This window comes from Xenopus laevis, chromosome 7S, assembly GCF_017654675.1.
Source record: "Xenopus laevis strain J_2021 chromosome 7S, Xenopus_laevis_v10.1, whole genome shotgun sequence".
NCBI lineage: Eukaryota > Metazoa > Chordata > Amphibia > Anura > Pipidae > Xenopus > Xenopus laevis.
In genome coordinates this window covers 110,347,909-110,373,098 of record NC_054384.1, presented here as the reverse complement: position 1 = coordinate 110,373,098, position 25,190 = coordinate 110,347,909, and the positions used below count along the sequence as shown (strand labels likewise).

The following is a 25,190-nucleotide window of genomic DNA, read 5'->3' as shown; positions in this document are numbered from 1 at the left end:
TTGAGGCTGGTACAGATGAGAGTACGTATGAGCTCTCCTAGATAGTCCTGCAAGCCCAACCCGAGGGTTAAAATGGGTGAAATAAGGCTCCCCTGGATATTATTTTATTTACGGCTAAGGATTCTGCTTTTCTATAACCTTGATATGAGCCAAGAGTGGAAACTGATCAAATGTTTAACTGGGAAAAGTGAAAGAAACAGGCCAAGCCATCAATGGAAGTGAATGGGTTAAATTGTAACAACTTGTCTGTCTATCACTGAAGTTAGTCTGTAGGCAGCAGTAGAATGGGAGGCCAGGCCTGGGCGTCAAAATAGGCCCTGGCATTTCAAGTACACAGAGGTTCTAACAGCCCCCACCAGCCCAATAAATAGTGAGTGTCTATGGGATCTTACAGCAGCCAGTTGCCAGAATCCAAAAATTGCCAGTTTAGACCTACATGACCCCCATGATCCCCTGCGTGCCTGGGATTTGCTTGAGCACCAATGAAAAGCATTACCTGCAGTAACCATTAACAATTCTCCCAGCCACAACCCGAGTTAGTGGCTCCCATCGATCTGCATCACCTTCCACTGGGGCCCCCAGCAATACCACGTCCTCGATGATCCCCTCTGAGTCTGCAGGGGACAGACAGAAAGCAGGGGCTCAACTGCATATTTGTATCATCAGCAAATGTGAGTTAAGTGTGCAAGATAAAATGAAAGCCCAGGTGTAAATAGAAAAGTGCTTTATTGTTTTACTAACTAGCTGACTGCAGCATAATAAACACTGTGCTGTGCAAGCCGGCCAATAGGAAACTAAGAACACAAGATCATTAACATCCTACGTTTGCTCATAGTCTGTACAGAGAGATCTGATAAAACTATGGCAGCATAGGTATTCCCTGTACTAAGCACAATTCAGCAGGAACAGTCCCCTAAATTTGCTCATCGTTTGTACAGAGAGATCCCATAAAACTATGGCAGCATAGGTATTCCCTGTACTAAGCACAATTCAGCAGGAACAGTCCCCTAAGTTTGCTCATAGTCTGTACAGAGAGATCCATAAAACTATGGCAGCATAGGTATTCCCTGTACTAAGCACAATTCAGCAGGAACAGGCCCCTAAGTTTGCTCATAGTCTGTACAGAGAGATCCCATAAAACTATGGCAGCATAGGTATTCCCTGTACTAAGCACAATTCAGCAGGAACAGTCCCTAAGTTTGCTCATAGTCTGTACAGAGAGATCCCATAAAACTATGGCAGCATAGGTATTCCCCTGTACTAAGCACAATTCAGCAGGAACAGTCCCTAAGTTTGCTCATAGTCTGTACAGAGAGATCCCATAAAACTATGACAGCATAGGTATTCCCTGTACTAAGCACAATTCAGCAGGAACAGTCCCCTAAGTTTGTTCATAGTCTGTACAGAGAGATCCCATAAAACTATGACAGCATAGGTATTCCCTGTACTAAGCACAATTCAGCAGGAACAGTCCCCTAAGTTTGCTCATAGTCTGTACAGAGAGATCCCATAAAACTATGACAGCATAGGTATTCCTCTGTACTAAGCACAATTCAGCAGGAACAGTCCCCTAAATTTGCTCATAGTCTGTACAGAGAGATCCCATAAAACTATGGCAGCATAGGTATTCCCCTGTACTAAGCACAATTCAGCAGGAACAGTCCCTAAGTTTGCTCATAGTCTGTACAGAGAGATCCCATAAAACTATGACAGCATAGGTATTCCCTGTACTAAGCACAATTCAGCAGGAACAGTCCCCTAAGTTTGCTCATAGTCTGTACAGAGAGATCCCATAAAACTATGACAGCATAGGTATTCCTCTGTACTAAGCACAATTCAGCAGGAACAGTCCCCTAAATTTGCTCATAGTCTGTACAGAGAGATCCCATAAAACTATGGCAGCATAGGTATCCCCTCTACTAAGCACAATTCAGCAGGAACAGTCCCCTTTAGTTTTCTCATAGTCTGTACAGAAAGATTCCATAAAACTGGGAGTAGAAGGAAGTGAGTGATTACCTGCTTCCTGGGCCAGCTCTTGTAAGCAGAAATAAATGACTCTGGCACCGAGGCTGAACCCTATCAGAGTCACAGGCCTCCTCCCCTGTGAGTGAAGAGACAGTGAATAACAGATAGGAATTGTCAAACAGTTCCTAACTGCTCTGCAGGGAAACAATCATACTTATGAACAGCATGGGGAACTTACTTCCCAGCCATGCAGAACGGAAGCAGCTTTGTTTGTTTCCCTGTAGAGCAGTTGGCGATTGTGTAGAGATTTGTATTGGATTTCATTTTTACCTTTACATCCCCTTGAATTAGAGCTCACTCAAATAACTGATTCCTGTACAAACAAAATCTAACAAAATAACTGCCTTTTGCACAATTCCTGCATGTAGAGAGACATGATGTCTGGTGAGTTTAATAGAGTGACCTCTAATACATCTTCTAGGCAAAAGAAGCCCCCCTATAAGATATATTGGATCTAACTGTCAATGAATATCTGACACCAAACTGCTGCATGAAGAGAGAATAGTGAAGGAATAGTGAAGATAAAACTTTTAGAAAGTTTCTTATTTCAGTGTGATGAAGCTTATATTAAATTTTCATTTTCGCGATAGTTCCCCTTTAAGAACTTATACCCTGAGATGGATGCTGCTGTGGTTGGCATAACAATTAGGGTAAAGTGCCCAACTATAATCTACACCTAATGGTGTAATTAGCATTTCAGATAAAGGAACATACGCTCATTAAAGTGGATACTGACAAGAATGCAGAACACTTCTCCACATGCATGCTGCCATAATGCTCTAAGTGGCGCCTGCTCGCCCCCGCTAACATTATTCTGGCCCCTTCACATGTGGGGGGATTAGTAACAATCTTCCCATAAGTACAGGAATATGATATCCCACTGTATAGAAAATACAGGAATGCGGTTGGGGGGTTATGGGGCCACGGAATCCTTTATCAGCCCTCTAGTTCTGCAGAGCATATCCTTATAAACCAATTTAATCATTGGATCATAATAGACCCTGGTTACTAGTGATGTACAGGCCGGTTAACTCGCAGGTCGGGCGGGTTTGGGGTGACCCCTCTGCACTGTTTGTGGGTCGTGGGAGAATTCTGATTTCCAGTTTTATAGGTGTGCACCTGCTCCATCCCACCCCTTTTGTGATGTCACCGGTGGAGTGGGCGGGTGCAGGTCTATAAATGGAGGACGAGTGTAGATTCGGGTGAGGTCGACCCGTAACATCACTACTGGTTACAATCCAGCTGCTGGTGACTAGGACTAACCAATCTGATTGTACCGCAGAACACACACAGTCCCCCAACAGCAGCCACCTTGCACAAGAGAAACTATCTACAGTGAAACCTCGATTTTAAGTTTTCCCGCATTTTACATTTTTTCTTTGTGGTCCCACCAATTTATAATGCATTTCAATGGGTGCATTTCCGATTTTAAAGGGGAAGTAAAGTGTAAAATAGAATAAGGCTAGATACTGTATGCTGTATTTTGTATATTAAACATAAACATGAACTTACTGCACCACAAGTCTAATCAAACAAATGATTTATGCTTTTAAAGTTGGCCACAGGGGGTCACCATCTTGTAACTTTGTTATACATCTTTGCAAGACCAAGACTGTGCACATGCTCAGTGTGATCTGGGCTGCTTAGGGATCGTCATAAATGATCAAAACAGCACAAGTCAAATAATATCTGCCAGAAGCCGATACAACAAGACTGATTAATAATCAGAATATACAGACTGCACTGGGTCCTGTGTTGTCTTGTAATCTAATGTGGATTTTATAGTTTTTGTACTGTTTAATATAAACTTTCTCCAACTCTGCAGAACCAGTGGCTGCAGCAAAATAATCCTCCAAATAGAATCCCAGTTTATCTGTTTAAATCTGGCTCCATGATCTTTGTCCCTGCAGCTGGAGTTGGAAACAGTAAAGGGGATGTAAAGGCAAAAAAAAATCCAATACAAATCTCTACGCAGTCGCCGACTGCTCTACAGGGAAACAAACAAAGCTGCTTGAGTTCTGCATGGCTGGGAAGTAAGGCGGGGGCTCCCCCTGCTGTTCATAAGTATGATTGTTTCCCTGCAGAGCAGTTAGGGACCGTCTGACAATTCCTATCCACAGCAGTAAATGAAGGGGGAATTTCACTGCATACAGTCAGGTTTCGTACACATTTTTTAATTTAAGTATATTGGAGATAGGTTTCTTTTTCATTAAAGAAAGTAAAATGTTTTATTTTTTACCTTTACATGCCCTTTAAGGAATGTTTTCCTGTATTTTACATCAAAATTGTGTCCTGATGTTCCCAAAAACTGCTTTTTTTCCTCTATGAATATTATTTGTGAAATAAAGAGGTTTAAAATACTAACCAGATATATTTTGCCTGTAAGGGCTAGTCCACACGGGGAGATAGCGACGCGTTTGCGGTGACAAAGCGCCGCGACAGTCGCCGCGACCGGCGCAGGCGACAGTTTTGTATGGGCGCCTATGTAAAAACGCCTGTGCTAACCACACGAGGCGATGCGCTTTTCAACAGTCGCCTGAAAAAGCCTGGCGAGGCATTTTCAGGCGACTGTTGAAAAGCGCATCGCCTCGTGTGGTTAGCACAGGCGTTTTTACATAGGCGCCCATACAAAACTGTCGCCTGCGCCGGTCGCGGCGACTGTCGCGGCGCTTTGTCGCCGCGACCGCAAACGCGTCGCTATCTCCCCGTGTGGAATAGCCCTAAATGGTCAATTCCAATTAGTCTTCCCCTTATACAGTCCTGCACCAATCACTTATTGCTTTAGGTTGTGTATGTGACTGACAGAGAGTCTTGCACATGCCCCCCCCATAGTGTAACATTAATGCTGCAATGCTTAACCCTTGTTAATAACTAGTAAATATTGTATCTTAAAATAAAACTGACTGCTGTGCTTCTATCTTTTCAGTATGTGAAGAAATGGTTAATTTAACACATTCCCCTGATTTAACATTTTCCCAGATTTTACATAAATTTTTCCTGGTCCCCTGAAATACTTAAAATGGGGGTTCTACAGTATATATATATATATATTTGCTTTCAGGAGTGTATGACAGACAGCAAGTGCCACCACTCTAGTGCCACACGGTCAGCCATTACCAGCCTTACCTGTTGCCTACTGAGCAGTATGTGTGCCAGGTGTTTGCCAACCTCTGCCGAGCGGCTAAGACACACCCCCCATGGATTATCAATCACACTGGCCACAGTGATGAGCGACGCTGGCCACGTCAGGGCAGTCACAATCCCTGCAAGAATCAGAGAGAGAGGCTGCAGGAAGGACGGGTTTATTTTGCAGAGGTTTGTGGGTGAAAGAGGGTTCTCTTACCTGATAGGATGGTAAACTTCAATGCTTCCTGTGCCACCACATTCATGAGTCCGTTTAACAAGGTGTCCAGTGCATTGCCCAGCTCCATCAGATATTTGGACTCCCACGCTAGGCAATACTGCTCTGACGAATGGAGCAAACTCTGCCAAGGGGCCACAAAGCTTCCTGCAGGGGGAAAGCATTATCTTATGGTTTAACAAATCATAACAGTAAAGAACCCCTTCCTATGCTGATGGTGAAATCGCCTTTACTTACCACCAATGAATCACTCATCCCCCTATCTTGGTAGGGAATCCCATAACCTGACTGTCCTTACAGTAAAGAACCCCTTCCTATGCTGATGGTGAGATCTCCTTTCCTCCCCACCAATGAATCGCTCATTCCCCTCTCTTGGTAGGGAATCCCATAACCTGACTGTCCTTACAGTAAAGAACCCCTTCCTATGCTGATGGTGAGATCTCCTTTCCTCCCCACCAATGAATCACTCATTCCCCTCTCTTGGTAGGGAATCCCATAACCTGACTGTCCTTACAGTAAAGAACCCCTTCCTATGCTGATGGTCAGATCTCCTTTCCTCCCCACCAATGAATCACTCATTTCGCCTCTTGGTAGGGAATCCCATAACCTGACTGTCCTTACAGTAAAGAACCCCTTCCTATGCTGATGGTGAGATCTCCTTTCCTCCCCACCAATAAATCACTCATTCCCCTCTCTTGGTAGGGAATCCCATAACCTGACTGCCCTTACAGTAAAAAAACCCTTCCTATGCTGATGGTGAGATCTCCTTTCCTCCCCACCAATGAATCACTCATTCCCCTCTCTTGGTAGGGAATCCCATAACCTGACTGCCCTTACAGTAAAAAACCCCTTCCTATGCTGATGGTGAGATCTCCTTTCCTCCCCACCAATGAATCACTCATTCCCCTCTCTTGGTAGGGAATCCCATAACCTGACTGCCCTTACAGTAAAGAACCCCTTCCTATGCTGATGGTGAGATCTCCTTTCCTCCCCACCAATGAATCACTCATTCCCCCTCTCTTGGTAGGGAATCCCATAACCTGACTGCCCTTACAGTAAAGAACCCCTTCCTATGCTGATGGTGAGATCTCCTTTCCTCCCCACCAATGAATCACTCATTCCCCCTCTCTTGGTAGGGAATCCCATAACCACATGTCAAAGAATGAATTGCTGTTTTACTTTTGATTCCAATCACCTTGGGGTGAATGAAAAGATTCACCAGAACACACTAGTGCATTGGCCTAATAGTATTTCATAGAAAAGAGGGAGCAATGTCACTCCCACAATTTAAGATTTTAAGCAGCTTAAAGGGAACCATTGCCTGTTCCAACACCCCACAGTGTCCAATTTATGTTACTTCAAAATCCAAATAAACCTTTATCCTTTAAATCAATCAGTTTAATTTGAGGGCATGGATCTCTCCGAGGGAATGACTCACGTGTTGTGAGCAGCAGCAGAGTCTGGGTCTGAATCCAGCCAGAGAGATTATAGAGAATAATATTTTCTGACATTTCTGCCTGTTATGTAACACTTTTGGCTTCCCTTACGTAACAGCTTGAATGGAAGGGAGAAAATGTTTCTCTAGTACATGTTTACAGGGTTCTAAAAGGAGAAGGCAGGAATACGTGAGCCACACATGAATCCAAGAATTGTCTGTAGCTAAATCCGTGAGAGGTAATAAAGGAGCAAATGTGGGCCATGACGCACATACAGAAAGATAAGCCTAGAAATATACGAAACTGCAACTGGGACACTGTGTAATGTGTATGTTGCCTTATATTAGATGTTCCTCCAATCTAGGTGGGTTTTGCCTTCACTGATTCAATTATACAAACAATGTTCCAATATGTTGCACTGATGAGATGTGACAAGATTGAAACACAACAAGTTTGGATATAAGGCTCTGGATCATTAGGCTGTACCTGTGATATAAACCAGCGGTTCTGGATGCAGAGTTGGCCAAAGGGACATAAAGAAGTGATTTGCATGACTCTTCCCATGATGCTTTATGGGAGAATTAAAACTCAAATTGTTGGTATCTAGGCAGTGCTGTGTATATGGCATGAGACAAGTAAATACCTTCTGTTTTCAGAAGGCTTTACTTTGCATGTAAATGCATGTAAAGGGCTTTTTGGCTCCTTTTAGCCCAAATACAGAGAGAATGATGGGTAAGCAGGAGGAGCCTGTAACAAGTAGTTGATATGAAGTTGCTCCTAAAACTCAGGTTTGTTATACTGATTCAGTGCACAGTGTTATTGAGAGGGATAATGCTGGGCCTGGACTCACCATATTTGCCGGTAGAAAGCCAGCCAGTAATAGCAATACTAATGTGCAGCTGCCGTCCTCCAGTGAGGGGTAAAAACTCAAACTCCTCTATGGCTCCAACTCGTTTCTTCATCTTGTAACCTGAGGGCAACACAAACACCAGTGAAACTGTGTTCAGGCTAATGCCATGGGGGCGTTTTACCTCTGCTGCTCTCTTATTGCCCACCTATCAGCACCCGTCAAGTACCTCTGTGCAAAAATGCTCAAGCACACATTTTCTCTTGACCATGTTGGTCACACAAGGAGCTTTTAATTTAGAAACATTACACGGGTCACACACACAGGGCCGCCATTAGAAATCACGGGGCCCCGTTCAACAGCATTTTCAAGGCCCCCTGGACCCCGACCTCCAAGCCCCACCCAGATCCCGCCCACTCCACACTACAGTTAAAAGACCACACAGACATCAGAGCTAAAAAAAAAAATTGATGGCCTAGGCCCCCCCCCAAGTTATAAAAAGCCATTGGTGATCAGGGGCCCACCTGCAAGTAAAAAAAGAAATTCGCCAGATCCCCCCAAATTTTTTTAAAAAATTGCTTGCCAGGGTTTTGTGTCTAAGGGGGGGGCAGACATGCTTCACTTAAGGTGGCCATACACGGGCCGATAAAAGCTGCCGACAGCTTCCCCGATCGAGATCTGGCCGAAAGTCGGCCAGATCTCGATCGGATGGGATTAAAAATCCCGTTGGATCGCGGCCGCATCTGTTAGTTGATGCGGTCCCGCGATCCGACCGCCCGTTTGGCGAACGCTAGGATCCGATCGTTGGGCCCTAGGGCCCACGATCGGATCAGCCCGATATTGCCCACCTCAAGGTGGGCATATCGGAGGGAGATCCGCTCGTTTGGCGACATCGCCAAACGAGCGGATCTATCCGTGTATGGCCACCTTTACTTGATTAGCCGGGCCCCGCTGCTTTCAGCGTGCTGCCGGCTTCACAAAATAGGACACAGCAGCTCTGTGCACGGAAGCTTTTCTCCTATTAAGATTTCCTGTACCCTCATTGGTCCTTTAAGAATAAGTCCCGGTAAAGCTGTACAGGTATTGGATAAGGGGATCCACTGATGGAGATTTACCGGGACTCATTTCAAAATGGTGCGTGCCATTAGTCCAATGCCATCTACCATGGTATGCGTTCTGATCCAAATGGAGCTGTAGCTCTGATTTTTGGGATAATGGACAAAGCTCTACTCACCTGTCAGTCCAGCTCCGGCTGCGCCAAAGAGCGACGCCATAATGGCAATGCCAGCTGTAGATCCCAGTACTGCTGCTCCTGCACTGCCGATAATTGTTGCAGCCCCTGCAGCTACCAGAGGAGCGGCGAGCCCACCTGTGAGACCTGTGTGGAAAATTCATACAGTATGTAAAACTGCGACAAGAACCAGGGTTTATTTAACGTATTTAATCCTTCTGCACTTAAAGGAGAACTAAAGCCCAAATAAAGAAGAAGGTAGAAATGTTGTACATGATGTTTTGTGTTTCTGTACCAGCCCTTTAGCAGTAAAGATCTGTGTCTCCAAAGATGCCCCAGTAGCCCCCCAACTTCTTTTCTGCTGATTCACTGCACATGCTCTGTGCTGCTGTCACTTATTGAGCTTAGGGACCCACTCACAATATACAGTACACATAGAATAGAAATGTCACAATATAAGGCTGATTAGTAATTAATACACATAATTACTACATGGCAGCACTGAAACCAGTGCAATTAGCATCAGAATTGAATAATCAGCAAACCTGTAGCATCAGCTTATATTACAGCCAGGGAAGCTCATTTTCTGCTGGATAATTAGTGACGAGCCCTAAGCTTAGCTTCTCAACAGCCAATCAGAGCCCACTGAGCATGTGAGTGTCACAGACACTTTCCAAGATGGTGACCCCCTGTGACAAGTTTGAAGTCCTGGATCATTGCTGCTATTGACAAGCTCAAACTTTAGCCTCGTGCAATAAGTTCACTATATAAAAGATGCCATTTTTAGCCATATTCATGTTTAGGGTGAAGTTCTCCTTTAACTGTTTATTTTGTGGATTTCTTTATTGTATTTGATATAAGCTTCAAGAGCAGCCAATAAATAAAGGGCGCAAAGATAAACACACAAGAAATAAAAATCATATTCAAATTTTCTAAGATACAGACAAAACCTCACTGTACAGAGATTTATACAGAAATCATTTTTAGAGACCTACCTATCACAGTACCACCTCCAACAGTGGCCAGGCCAATCAGAAGGTATCTTTTCAACTTTTTCCGGCTTTCCTTCTTTCTGCGAGATGCCTGTGCCGACCTGTAAGAATCAAGCAAAGAGTGAGATCAGTTTAGGCAGTGCAAAAAGACAAGAGTGTTATTTTATACTCTTTCCCTACTATGCTACAAAGGATCCACAGAGTCACTGTGGGAGAGGAGGGAATAGTCTATACCTGAATACTCTAGCAGGGTAAGGTGGGATAATTCATTCTGTTTAATGAGCTGCTCACCCTTTTCTCCAGCATAATAACTATAGAGAAGATTCTTATACAGAGGTAATTGATTGGGCATGGGGACTATATTATTTTATTATTTATTATTATTATTTATTCTCCATCCACAGCGACTCTACAGTCTGCCCTATCAAAAAGCCAACAGCCCCAGCAGCAAAAGCCTAGTATGTGGGTCTCTGGGCTGGTTTATATCACCTGTCTCTGTATATGGGGAACCAGTACATGCACGTCACACATGTGTGGTACAAACCAGTTACCTACCTGTGACCCTCCTCCTTGGGCAGCAGCAGAAAGAATAGAGAGAGAAAATACCATGAATTGCAAAGTATTTATATCACATTTGTGCAGTGTAAATCGGTGTGTATTAGAGGCATGGAACTGCAGCCACTGAGCTGGAATAAAAACTGCCCATTGAGCAAGAACCTCTCACAAATGGTTTTTTTGGCCCCAACTATGATCCACTCGTTGTGCCTGGGGCCAAACAATAGTCCATTCTGATTTGGCCCAGCATGGTGCTGTTTGGTGCCAAAACACAGGCAGCTTCTCATAAAGGAGCACTGGGAATAGTTGAAGAGGGAAAAGCTGAATTGATAAGAGCTTAGAGAAGGAATCCAATCTAATTTGTGTGTGCTTATATAAGAATAAGTAAACCTTAATAATAAGTGAATGTAAAATTGATGAGGGGCTATTCTTAGCACTTTTGCAATGTACATTCATTATTTATGTTTTTTAAATTCCAAGATATTAAGGGACACATGTACTGTTAATAGGAATGAATTGTGTTACAACAGCGCCACCTGCTGGTCATTTTCCCACCAGTCTGACCAGCAAGTAGTCAAGGAAGTTGTAAGGACAAAGAAAGGTTTCTACTTATTTTCCTTAACAAAAGAACATCAGATCAGCAGGTGGCGCTGTTGTAAAAAAATTCAGTGCTGTTCTTAGATCTACCAGGCAGCTGTTATCTTGTGTTAGGGAGCTGCTATTTGGTTACCTTCCCATTGTTCTGTTATTAGGCTGCTGGGGGAGAAAGGGAGGGGGTGATATCACTCCAATTTGCAGTACAGCAGTAAAGAGTGACTGAAGTTTATCAGAGCACAAGCCACATGACTGGGGCAGCTGGGAAACTGAAAACATGTCTAGCCCCATGTCAGATTTCAAAATTAAACATAAAAAAAATCTCTTTCAGTGCAGAATTCCGCTGGAGCAGCACTATTAACTGATGAGTTTTGACAGTATCCCTTTAAGCTCTTGAACACCCAAATGTCAGGAATTTGGGGCCAATGTGAAGTTGTCCTTTAAGTAGATCTGTGATTGGTGGTTGCCCGGTGGTCTTGCCCCGAAGGAGCGTGTGAATGAAGAAGTGCTGTGCTATAGAAGATAATGTGATAATAGTGCTGCTATTGTAAACAAGATAACAGCTTTATTGGGGCCACATAGCACAGCAGCTCTCCGGCTCCTCTCATGCATATCCAATTTATTGCTCTGATAAAGAACTGTTATATTGCTGTGTATATATACTGCTGATTAGTGTCCCACTGTGCTGAATTGCCTCTCACCCCAGGGAAGCCAAAGGTAATTAATACTAATGCAGATTAATATTTGTAAGAATAAAGAGAAGCAGTTGCAACTCTTGGGCACAAACAGGTTATTTTACTGCTGCTGAGCCAGTGCCATAGACACAGAACTAACCCCCATATATAATAAAAGGCACTAAGCAGGAGCAGTAACCCATAGCAACCAATTAGGGATGCACCGAATCCACTAAAACAGTAACCAAAATGAATATGGAGCAGGCACTCAAATGAAGGCAATCTTCCATCAAATAGTTGAAAGAAGAAGATTTATTGTGTCCTCTGCCTTACGCGTTTTGTGTTATAAACACTTTATCATAGGCCATACAAGTTGTAGCTTATCCCCATCTGACTAAAAATCGTGCAGATATCTGTCGGGCATGAATAGAAAACGTCACCAGATGAGGGCTTCAAAGACCCATCGATGTGGTCCTTTACCAACAGGTCCGCATCAGCCAAACTGGGCAAGGGTAACCTTATTTCCAAGCGAGCTAACAGTAAAGTATAAACAAGTCTGTGCACAAAATAAGCAGAATCTTCACACTTTTACATTATTGTAGAGAGAAGCTGCAAACACAGCAATATTCTTCAGATGCCTCTATGATAGGTACGTGGGCACCAGGACTTGGAGAAGAAACTCCCCACATCTCTGCCTTATCCATGCCAATTAGTTCTACAAAATCTCAGGCACAAGATGAAACTCATGATTTAAAACTCCCCCAGCCAGCACCCCCGGGCTATCGCTTGGCACCAAAATAGTCTGTTGTGTATGAGAACAAACAGTTATGTAGGAGGAGTGGTGAGGCAGAAGAATAAAGCCATCATAGACAGGTACTCATTAATACTCAGCATTATAAATAACCAGCGCTCCCTCCATACAGTGCTCCCCATAAACTTTTAGTTCACTGCTTTTTTACATATACTGTATATAGGAAATATGGAGCTAAAGTTCTTTGATAAGCTGGACTGGGGGGGGTCTGGGCCCAGCACCCCCTCCACCACCCCCTGACCCAGCCGCAACACCACTACTACCCTGTACCCCCACCAACACGTACCCTCTGTTCTCTGCTCTTCACTATCAGGCAGGGGGAGCAGCAATCAGGTGCAGGGAACATAATATAAAGGGCCCATGGGGAGTGGGACTGGGTCCACCGGGTTTTTTCCTGGTGTCCCACCAGCCCAGTCCGACCCTGCCTTTAGTTACTGAGTGCATCTGATACATTGTTATTGGGTGAGAAATAACACTATGGTTTGTGCCAATGAGAACGTTTAAGCCACTGTGGGAGTTAAAGGAGAAGAAAAGGCTAAAACAAAATAAGCTTTGTCAGAAAGGTCTATTTAAATACACCCTCAAAGTAATGCTGTTTTGAGTCCTCTGTCAAAAGAAACTGCATTTCTTTCCTTCTATTGTGTACTCATGGGCTTCTGTATCAAACTTCCTGTTTTCATCATAAACCTCCAGGGCTTGGGCTTGAGCATGCTCAGTTTGCTCCTCTCCCCCCCCTTCTCTGCTGTAATCTATCCTAAACAAACTGAGAGAGCTTCTAGAGCTGTTTAGCTGTGTTCTAGCTTGCAATATTGTGGCTGATCTATTGGCAATAAACTGCTTTGATAGCTTTCCTTCTCCTTTAACTCCAAAGTTCCAGCTGGGGTTCACTAGCGACTTACTGTTGAGAGCTGCTTGTGAACCAATTTTCACTCTGTATAGGGCTGGGCAGGGCTGAATTTACATAGTGGGCAGCCCTAGGCCTGCTGTTGTTCGCCACCCCCGTCCTCTCCCTTTTACTCGCTCAAATTTTCATCATCAGGACCAGAACAATGGGGATTGGCGCATGGGAAATTTAAAAAATCGTATCTCCTGTGCATCCCCAGTGTTTCTGAACCAATGTGGGTGTGGTTGGGCAGCATGCCGTCCCCTAAAATTCTGCCGCCCTAGGCCCGGGCCTTGGTGGCCTCTCCACAAATCGGGGCCTGGAGCTGGGTCAACACAGGAGCAAATATTGCACTCAAGCCACCAGCAATGCCAACTGGTCAATATCTACTGCTATATAAATTATGGTGCAGCATAGAGCATGGAGCCTTCCTAGGCCAGCTTTATGTAGCTAAAGTGTGAAGAAACTTGACTGTGTGTGAGGCGCCAATAAAGCAGGGTATGTAGCTAAAGTAAAGCTACACCTGCTACTGCTTATAAAACTGCAGGAAGGTTGCCCTGTGAGTGCAGTGACAGGCAGATGCTGCTCAGGTCAGTTTTGGGGTGATATCTGGGCATATCATGATTGTGTGCCAATAGCCTGAACCTCTTTTATCTTACAACGGAGTCTTTTCCCTGAGCACAAGCACAGTCGTTTAATATTAGATGCTACTAAGAGTTCCCAATTTGGCTCATTAAATATGCAGGTGAAACGACGGCTTCTGATATTTCATCTCCCTCGCAGATGAGAAGAATATCAGGGAGAGGCAGAGAGATGAATGCTGGCACATACACTCACTGTGACAATCAGAGATAATCAGCAGGGGAAACACTGTCACTGACAATATAAAGGAGTCGCTGGCATAGATGAAAAGACTTGAACAACAGAACCGGGTTATCAGAATAGAAAAGCACTCACAGAGCTGAGCTCGGAAGGTATAGTGAAAGAGAATACTATTTTGTGCATGCAGATTTCCCTTGGAGCCCCCCTGACTTGAATCAATTCTGTTCTCACTTTAGTCTTGGTCACTAGTACCCTGACCTTGAGGCAGATCCACCTTCTTGGCTCTAACAGCAGTTCTATGCTTTTCTGTGCTGTAACATAAATTTTTTTATTAAAAAGTTTGTAGAAGGAAAAAAAACCCACAAAGACATATTAAACTTTTAAACTGCTAAGTCTTTATTAAGAAATAACTTAATAATAATAATAACCAAAACTCCGCTTGCGCTCCTCTTCAGAAAAGGAGATCCGGCGATCCATCGTGCGGCACTCAATTTCTCCTCCCTGCCTTCCTTCTCGAGCGAGAGATCGAGCGCCGCATGATTGATCGTCGATGTGTCGCCTTTTCTGAAGAGGAGTGCAAGCGGAGTTTCGGTAAGTTATTTCTTAATAAAGACTTAGCAATTTAAAAGTTTAATATGTCTTTGTGGGTTTTTTTCGTTCTACACGAATTGATGTTACTAATCCTTTAAGAGATCTCTCTTTGCTCTCCCACCAGTAACTCCCTTTCATTCCTGTGTCAAATAAACTAGGGATGCACCAAATCCACTATTTTGGATTCTGCCGAACCCCTGAATTCTTCGCAAAAGATTAGTCTGAATACCGAAATAAATCTGAATCCTAATTTGCATATGCAAATTAGGGGTGGGAAGGGACAGACATTTTTTAACTTCCTTGTTTTGTGACAAAAAGTCATGCAATTTTCCTCCTGCCCCTAATTTGCATATGCAAATTAGGATTCAGTTCAGCCTAGCAGAAGGATTCGGCTGCATCCGAATCCTGCTGAAAAAGGCCAAATCCTGGCTGAATCCCGAACCGAATCCTGCATTTGGTGCATGCTTAAAATAAAATTTGCCTTAACCTCAAGTGGTCTCTGGTAACTGAATTACCATGACACAAGTATACAACTCAAAGCATGAGGAACAACCCAAAGAGAAAAAGTGTAATGCCTTGCCGGTGAACTAATTTGATACGTCGCTTTTTACTGAGTATATTAGTGCAAAACTTTGCAAAATAATGCACCTGTGCAAAAAGATGCATTGGTGTGCAAAATAATGCAAATGATAGACTGGTATAAATTGCTACACATATTTCTCCTCATTTATTAACACAGACGCTGAAAAGTTTCAGTGCAGTTGCCCATAGCAACTAACCATTAGCCCAAGAAGGAATTCAGAACTAAGGCCGTGAGCTGATTCTATGTTGGAAGATATGACATTCCACAAGTAAAACATGCAAGTTCTCCTTACTCTGAGGGCTCCTCTGTGTGCTGCTTCAGGCTCTGCATCAAGGACTCCTGGCAGAGCTCTAATGTTTCCGGTGGGACACGGAGCAGCCAGGAGACATGTGATGTCAGCACTCGGCTTCTAGAATCATAAAATCCTGTACAGATACAGAGAGAAACATATTAAATCTTACTTTGGAGAAGAAACTAGGGGTAAGCAGAAAGATGAGGTATCCAATTAATCCACTTCCTAGTTCTGCCAAGACACTCATTGCAGAGGAGTAAGTAGTAAAATAAATGACCAGTCCACAGATAGGCCAACTGTACAAGTAGTCACATTTTGGGACTGCAGCTTAGAGAAGGAGGGGTTTGTTTATACAGAGCTCTTTATTATCATTTCAACAATCAAAGAGAGAGAGAGTGTGGAGCGAGCGCAGGTTAAAGATAAAAAAAATTCCATCGGTGCTTTACAATAGGAATAGCAATATGGATAGACATAATACATTTTAACATAAGTCCTATTTATTGCCCTCATGAAACTTCTGTATATTCAGCAGATACACCTATTTATTGTACAGTGTTTTATTTATTAAATACATCTTAATAATAATGATAAACATGAATAATACCATAGTACTGTCCTGCATGGGTCCATGAGTCCCTTTATCTAACAAAGAGACACTACTCCGGCTCCTAAGCTCCTATGTATCCAATAGAATAAATGACAGAAAGACATTTGACATTCTTTGTTGTTCCCCTTTCTCTGAGATCACCTACAGATCTCACTGATAGTAACTAACACAATTAAGGGCTACCAACAGTTGTGGGTCAGGGGTCAGAAAGAGGCTTCCTCTTATTAAAAGTAATTTCAACCATGTCATTGGGAAAAATGAACTTACCATCACGGAGAGAAAAGGACACCAGATCCTGTAAAGTAAAATAAAAGGTGTCACAATGCAATACACAAACAAAAAAAGCTGGTGTGGAGTGGAGATGCTATGGCCCTTTAAAAAACCCACAGCAGAACATCTGATAAATATATAAGGCCAAAATATATGAATATTTTAGTGCCTGTGATTGCCTTTCGTGGCTCCCCCCCACTCAACTGAGGGTGAAACGTGCAGAAGCAAAGTTGTGCTATTTATTTGGTCCAAATTCACTCCGAGAAGCAATCATGGGTTGTTTTCTAGCCAGCTGAACAATGCTGTGAGTGACATTGGCTTGCACACAGTTCTTACCTGAGTGATGATAGTTGGGTTGGACTTCAAGGCTGGATCCTCCAGAAGAAGTTTAGTAAAGGTATCGGTTCCCTCTCCCCCTAGGCCACTAGCAAAAGCCACCATTGCTGGAAGCACCGACTTGGACAGATCCAGCCAATCCACCAAGTCTTCCACAAACTTGGTGCAGAAGCTCCTGCATAAAAAGGTTGGAGAATTCAACCAATGAGCATCCGGCATGATTATCAGATTCTATTAATGGTTTCCCTTCCAGTTCTATGAGAATTACCTCTGTTCTTTTTCAGGATAGAGCTGCGCCAAAGAGATGCCACAAAGCCCAGCATAGGCAAATCTCGCCGGCTCACCGAGGGTTCGCCCCAACACAACAGCGGCTGCCTTTCCGTCCAATTCATCCTGCATAATGACTGCTGCTTCACCCAGAAGACAAGCTGCAAACATCAATAAACAGTTAAAGGGGTAGTTTAAGTTAAATTTTTGTATGTCATAGAATGGCCAATTCTAAGGCAACTGTTTTTGAATTATTTGCCTTCTTCTGACTCTTTCCAGCTTTCAAACGGGGGTCACTGACCCCATCTAAAAAACAACAGCTCTTTAAGTCTACAAATATATTAACTAAATTCATACTAAACATTAGCTCAAAGGTGAACAACCCGTTTAATTCAAGCTCATAAATAGTTCATTCTTCCTTGGTTTCTCTTAGATAAATCAGTAACCAGCAAATCCAGCCATCAGTGTAAATGTAAATCAGCAAGTTAAAGATGCGTTACCTGTGAGACCACTGCCCAAAATTCAGATCGTTATCTCACTATACATTTTGAGCGGCTATTGTTTAAAAGGTTTAGCCTTACTGTACTGTATGGGGCACATTTATTAAGGGTCGAATTGAAAATTCAAATTCACATTTTTTTTATGGTCAAAACTATCAAATTTGACTAGGGAATTATCCAAACTCGATTAGAGTTTTTAAAATAATTAGGTTTTTGAAATTTATCATATTCCAGCACTTTAAGAATTTGAATTCGACTATTCGTCACCTAAAACCTGCCGAATTACTGTATAAGTCAATGGGAGAGGTGCAGTGACCAATTTGGAGATGTTTGCAGCCTTCCTGACATTCGAGTTTTTTTCAGAGAAAAAACGTGAATCGAGTTTGGCTGAATTTGAATCGAATTCGATCTGAGTTTTCAGGTCAGTAAAATTCATCCAAGTTTGAAATTTGTGATTTTTTAAATACATTTCCGCCAATCGAATTTTGAGTAAAAATCAAGAGTTAAAAAAAACTCGCATGAATTAATTCGAATCTTGATAAATGTGCCTCTATATGTGCCAATTACCAGCGTTACTATACTGGCCATGCAAATGTTTGATAAGTCTAAAGGGCATTTCTCACCGAGAGGAGCACCAACCAGGGGTCAGGCGTTTACACACTAAAATCATTGGGGTTTACCTAACCTTTTGGCACCCTCCCAGTTATTTACTAGTCATTTCATTATATCTTCCTCTGGCAAATTCAAAGCATTTAGCATTATCCTTGAAACCCTATGAGCCAGCAGCATCCTTAGTAGCACTGTTAGGACGTCTAACTGGGTGTCTGGTCGGAAGACGAGAGGCAAATAATGTTGATGATTTTGGACAGGGGGTTATTCATAATAAAAAAGGCATATGAACTGACCTGTAGAAGAGGAGGGGTGGGGCAAACAACAGTCCATGCCCAGTGTAGCCTGTTGGTATCCCCTTGAGATAACCAGCTTGGTGGGCAGGAGGGAAAATCCTATTCACTATCATTTAAATCCCTCTGAACCTGTCAGTCTTTGCAAACGGGTCAAAGATTTTTCTCAGTGAGGCTTTCCAATTAGTAACTGACCGTGGGTGCCTGGCATCCACAGCATAGTATGAAATGCATATGCAAACATTCTGCCACCCACCAGCCAGGCTGAAAATCACAAGGGCTGCAAAAAACTACAATCTCGACTGTGTGCCACAGCTCTTACCATGGGCGTCCACAAATAGGGGCAAGGGAGGGCACTTGCACAGTCAGAAAAAAACACAGAGGGTAATAGTGAGCCCAATTAAGCACCCTGATACCTCCCCAAATGGTTAACATACAGGTCAGCAATTAATAGAGGCCAAGAGAAGACCATTCAGCAGGTGGTGCTAGCAGTGGCTACCCAACTATCCATGCCTTCATGCGAGCAACGAATGAGTGGGACAGCTGAAAGACGCAAAGTCGATCCGCTAAGCGATCTATACAGATTCCCTCATTACCGCACCTAAAATCCCAGGAGCCGCTCCACGGGCAACGCAGCGTATCCTTATCCATGTAACCACATTGTGAGTGCGATCTGTTGCACCCGGTTAAATCGTCTGCTCTGAACGCATCTGCTCATCTGTGTTCCGGCCCAATATATGTTGCTAAACTCCTCTGGATGCTAAAATGTGTAGTTCAGGAGGGAGCAGGGCAACCTGCTGGATATTATTGGGATTTCTAGCTCAAGGGATGTGGCCAGCGCAGCCCAGCATTGTGTATTTGATACGTGGGAAGGCAGCAAGTCAGCCTATGTATAGCCAAGTTTAGCAATTCATTATCTTCTAGCTTTGTGTCTTTGCCACCAAAATATTGGAAAAAAGTATTATTTGCCCCCCTTGGAAAATTTTCTGCGGACACCCATGGCTCTTACAGTATATACTATATCCAAATTTTAAAGCCAAATGATAATATATCCAATTTTTTTCTCATTGTGAATTTAAAAAACGAGGACACCCCCTGTTTAATAGGGTGCGAAAATGTTAGAAACCCTCTGCATAACTATGTTTGTTCCCCCAGTGCACAATTTAGGAAAGAAAATACACCGGCCTGTGCTGTTATCATACCGTACCAGTCTTTCCACCAATCCTACCTTGGTTAGATTTAAGGTGGCCATACACAGGCCGTGTGCTTTTGACCTTATAGGAGCATTAATTTGGCCAAGAGACTTGGGGTGCCCTCCAGCAGTAAAGAGGGGGTAAATTAGACAAACACTTCTGTTTCTCCCCCACCTGGCTCAATGTTTTCCCAGCAGCCATTTTTAATGTCTGTTGAGAACACGGAATTTATTTAGGTGCACAGATTTGATAAACCTGTACAATTAACAATCAATTCTGTGTCCATTCTCTGTGCTCAGTGACCACTAATACATTCATCTGATTGGAACTAGCACATTCTTATGTATACTGATTTTCAGGTTCACTTCAGAGGAATAAACAAATGAAATTGCAGCAAATGTAAAATTTTTAGTGCACTTTTTCCATTTCCATTTTCCAGGCAATTTCATATATTTAATAATACTGTGAACAGATTTTTGCATAGCAACTGAGCAGAGCAGGAAGTGAACTAAACAGACACCTTGCCAAGTCCTGTGTATGTAATGAACATTGATCTGAAGTCTTTGCTCCTAGTCCTGCTGAATTGTGCTTAGTGAGGCTATGAGCAAACCTAGGGGCTGCTCCTGCTGAATTGTGCTTAGTACAGGGAATACCTATGCTGCCATAGTTTTATGGGATCTCTCTGTACAGACTATGAGCAAACTTAGGGACTGTTCCTGCTGAATTGTGCTTAGTACAGGGGAATACCTATGCTGCCATAGTTTTATGGGATCTCTCTGTACAGACTATGAGCAAACTTAGGGGCTGTTCCTGCTGAATTGTGCTTAGTACAGGGAATACCTATGCTGCCATAGTTTTATGGGATCTCTCTGTACAGACTATGAGCAAACTTAGGGGACTGTTCCTGCTGAATTGTGCTTAGTACAGGGGAATACCTATGCTGCCATAGTTTTATGGGATCTCTCTGTACAGACTATGAGCAAACTTAGGGGACTGTTCCTGCTGAATTGTGCTTAGTACAGGGGAATACCTATTGTACAGGCAGTGCAAGCTGTAGTGCCAGACAATGTAAGCTCCTGTAAAATGAAGAAAATAGCATAGAAAATTGAAGTCTGAGCTGATCTAAATGTTTTAGGAAACCTTATACCGACTGGACTGAATAAAGCTCTTACCTGATCCACTAAACTAAAAACACGGCTGTTACCCGGAGAGTCTTCCTTTGCGTGAATGCTCATTACATTGTATTAATGGTGCCGGGAGAAATCTGTAAAGTACAATAAAAATAAATAAAAAAAACAGCCGATACTTGAGCAATACACATGCAAGTCACACACCAAAAGCAATATTCAACTTTAAAAAAAAAAAAAATTGGAATGTTCTGACAGCTTGCTGTAATTATCTTAGTTATCTAATAATGGTATCATCTTTATATCACTTGTAATACTTCCAAGTGTCAGGTGTTGTACCCTATAACTAGAAATGGCATTTTAACACATGTAAATTAGGGGTGGGGAGGGAACTCACGTGACTCTTTGTCACAAAACAAGGAAGTAAAAAATGTTTCCCCTTCCCACCCCTAATTTGCATATGCAAATTAGGATTTGGTTCGGTATTCGGCCCGAATCTTTCACGAAGGATTCGTGGGTTCAGCCAAATCCAAAATAGTGGATTCGGTGCATCCCTAAAAAAGATGCAATAACGATACATTTTTAGCCTTACAGAGCATGTTTTTTAGACGGGGTCATTGACCCCTGTTTGAAAGCTGGAAAGAGTCAGAATAAGGCAAATATTTCAAATATTTCATAAACAAAAAGAAGACCAATTGCAAGGTTTCTTAGAAAAAATCTATTCCATTGGGCTTATTTACCTTTGAGTTAACTGTTAGTATGACATAGAGAGCGATATTCATTTTTTATTATTTGTGGTATTTGAGTTATTTAGCTTTTTATTCAGCAGTTCTCCAGTTTGCATTGTCAGCAAGCAGGTTCCTAGGGTCCCAATTCTCCTAGCAACCATGCATTGATATGAATAAGAGACTGGAATATGAATAGGAGAGGCCTAAATAGAAAAATGAGGAATAAAAAGTAGCAATAACAATACATTTGTAGCCTTACAGAGTGTTTGTTTTTTAGATGGGGTCAGTGACCCCCATTTGAAAACTGGAAAGAGTCAGAAGAAGGAAAACAATTGATAATTCAGAGATCAGTTGCGTCTAAAGGTGGCCATACACAGGGAGATACGCTAATTTCGCCAAATGAGCCAATCTCTCCCCATATGCCCACATTGAGGAGGGGGGCGATATCAGGCTGATCCGATTGTCGGCCCTAGAGCCCAATGATCGGATCAGAATGGAGGCAATATCTTTTGGCCAGATATCGATCGGGGATGGCCATCAGATGGCCCCCACACAGGGTTGCCACCGTCATACGTCAAAGCGCAATGGATCGAAATTTAAAAGTACATAAAGGTACATTTTCTTTTATCACATTGCCCGTTATAGGAGTTTACTGGGGATCACTGACCTTCCTATATATTTATCTTTATTCCCTATTAATAACATTGGGATCACTGGCCTTCCTATATATTTATCTTTATTCCCTATTAATAACATTGGGATCACTGACCTTCCTATATATTTATCTTTATTCCCTATTAATAACATTGGGATCACTGACCTTCCTATATATTTCTCTTTATTCCCTATTAATAACATTGGATCACTGACCTTCCTATATATTTATCTTTATTCCCTATTAATAACATTGGGGATCACTGACCTTCCCTATATATTTCTCTTTATTCCCTATTAATAACATTGGGATCACTGCCTTCCTATATATTTATCTTTATTCCCTATTAATAACATTGGGATCACTGACCTTCCTATATATTTATCTTTATTCCCTATTATTAACATTGGGATCACTGACCTTCCTATATATTTATCTTTATTCCCTATTAATAACATTGGGATCACTGACCTTCCTATATATTTATCTTTATTCCCTATTAATAACATTGGGATCACTGACCTTCCTATATATTTATCTTTATTCCCTATTAATAACATTGGGATCACTGACCTTCCTATATATTTATCTTTATTCCCTATTATTAACATTGGGATCAACCATCATTTTTTTTTTTTTCAAACATGTTTTTATTTATATATGAGACAGGTAAAAATTGTCTTCATTTTGCATTGAATTGAATAGTAAGAGTAAGCATTGCGTAAGATTAACAATTTTTCAATATAGAATTATCAATTACATACAAGTACATTACAAAACATACAGCTCATAATAAATTAAATGATGTTATGTGAGACTCAGCGGGTAGGATGCCAATAATCTATTTATCCGATGACTCCTGGGGGGTGCGAAAACCAGTAGTTCTTGTTCACGTTGCCAATTGTCGAAGTATTGGGATGCTTCCACCACAAGTGGGTGTTCTCTAAGCGTTTCTTCGTCATACCATGTCGTTTTCCTAAACGTGTAGACCGTAAGATATCTGGTTTGGGGTGGGAGTGTCATTATATAAAATATCCATGTATCAAAGAATTTTGTCGTGTTGTGTTCCTTTTTGGTTATTGCTTCCAACCAATCCATATGGAATAAATGGTGTAGTTTTGTTTGACCATCAATATAGGCGGGGAGTCAGGACTCAACCATTGTTGTAATATCGCTTTCCTAGCTGCTGCAGCAAGTCTACCTATGACGTTTTTCTCTGATTTTGAAAGTTGGGTATAATTTGTGGTATGGCTGAATAACGCCCATTCAATTTGTGATTGGATAGTCAACCATCATTTTTACTGGCCAGGCTGGTAAAATCCAGGCCAGGTGGCAACCCTACGCATGGCCAAATAAGCTGGTGACTCGGTCTGTCGGCAGCTTTTATCGGCCCATGTATGGGGGCCTTTAGTGATGCAATAACCCCACCTTAGTGTCATAACTCCACCTACTTCAATGTGTCTGCCTCTCATGTCTCCACTGCTCCACCCCCAATGCTATCTGCCCCACCCCTTTGTTCGGTTTTAGGCGCCAGCAAAAGTGGCAACCCAACCCAAGCCCGCTATTTATATATTCCCGCCCTGCAGTGATGTCACAAAAGGGGCGGCCGCAAGTCTATACATTTAGGTCAGAAGCCGACAGTGCTAGGGGGGAGACCAGCAGAAGAGCTCAACTCGCCCCTGCCTGTGACCCGAAGATTTTGTGCAGAAGCCGGTCAGAACCTGCCCAACCAGCGCGTCCCAGGCCAGCCTGTACATCACTACCATACCCCCATTTGAAAGCTGGAAAGAGTAAGAAGAAGAAGGCAAATATTTCAAAAACTATAAACAAAAAAAAAAAATAATGAAGACCAATCGAATAGTTGCTTATTATTAGTCATTCTATAACATACTAAGAGTTTTCATAAAGGCAAAATACCCCTTTAAGGCAGCAGCCTGGTTCAGTGACAGTCAGAGGAGTGGAGTGACAGTCAGTCAGTGACAGTCAGTCAGTTAGTGACAGTCAGTCAGTCAGTGAGAGTTAGTGAGAGACAGTCAGTCAGTGACAGTCAGAGGAATGGAGTGGCAGTCAGTCAGTGACAGTCAGTCAGTTAGTGACAGTCAGTCAGTCAGTGAGAGTTAGTGAGTGACAGTCAGTCAGTGACAGTCAGTGACAGGAGGAAAGGGGACAATCAATAGGGCAGTGTGGCAGTTGTGTGAGTGACAGGAGAGACCATGTCCCACCCCCATGTATACAGTACAACTTCCTTCACCCACACACCCCATATTCCCATATAAACTCCGGACACTTATCTCCACACTATCACATGCCAACCAGCCCCCACACAGTTTCCCACTTACCTCCCTTCCCACCAGGACCTTCCACTCCCATCTCTTTCTCTCAGTCCGCTGGGCCAGGCCGCAACTACGCCGATAACGCTCCACTTTCGGGAATTCCGGTGATAATCCACTGACGAGCAGCCAATGGAAAGCGTCCGCTGATTTTACGCAAAGAACGGAGATTAGAAACGCAGCTTTGTGAATAGACATCACACGTAGGATGCGCAGTGAGCTGGCAAATGGACTTTGAGCTTTGCGAAAGGTTGCCACGGAGACGGAGAGAACTTCCGTACTCCCATCATGCCCCGCGCTCATAGTTAACTTGTGTTTAGTTGCTGAAAGCTGGAAGTGTTTACATTTCAGTCAGTAAATATTCTCACTGTCCAACCTGTGAGCAGTTCAGTTGTCCTTGAACCCATTGTGCTGAATCGTCTCTTCACCTACATAGTGTGTAATAATGGCCAATGTTCCTAAATACAGGAACGGCTGTGCAGACTCCACTAGGGAGGGGGTGTAGCTTTTCCTGAGGTACAAATGTCTCCTCTGGGTCTTTTGTCTGAAGGTTCATAACTGCCTGGGGTTGCCATTTT

At 42.8% G+C, this 25,190-nt stretch overlaps 1 protein-coding gene across 2 annotated transcripts in view; it reads right to left on the bottom strand.

Annotated features, from left to right (window-relative positions):
* The window catches only part of tmco4.S (transmembrane and coiled-coil domains 4 S homeolog), a 30,453-nt gene extending 5,488 nt beyond the window's left edge, over positions 1–24,965 (bottom strand). The window contains exons 1-13 of one of the 2 annotated variants that reach the window (XM_018228340.2): positions 24,622–24,956; positions 20,945–21,036; positions 17,179–17,338; positions 16,911–17,085; positions 16,572–16,599; positions 15,698–15,830; positions 9,896–9,993; positions 8,904–9,047; positions 7,673–7,792; positions 5,369–5,533; positions 5,152–5,288; positions 2,017–2,101; positions 497–614 (exon numbers count right to left, since the gene is read on the bottom strand). In XM_018228340.2, the coding sequence (XP_018083829.1) occupies positions 497–614; positions 2,017–2,101; positions 5,152–5,288; positions 5,369–5,533; positions 7,673–7,792; positions 8,904–9,047; positions 9,896–9,993; positions 15,698–15,830; positions 16,572–16,599; positions 16,911–17,085; positions 17,179–17,309 (1,334 nt within the window). In that variant the 5' untranslated portion in view covers positions 17,310–17,338; positions 20,945–21,036; positions 24,622–24,956. Of the gene's footprint in view, positions 1–496; positions 615–2,016; positions 2,102–5,151; positions 5,289–5,368; positions 5,534–7,672; positions 7,793–8,903; positions 9,048–9,895; positions 9,994–15,697; positions 15,831–16,571; positions 16,600–16,910; positions 17,086–17,178; positions 17,339–20,944; positions 21,037–24,621 lie in introns of both variants that reach the window. The other variant, XM_018228339.2, reaches the window with a different exon arrangement.
* Between the last annotated feature and the right edge of the window lie 225 nt (positions 24,966–25,190).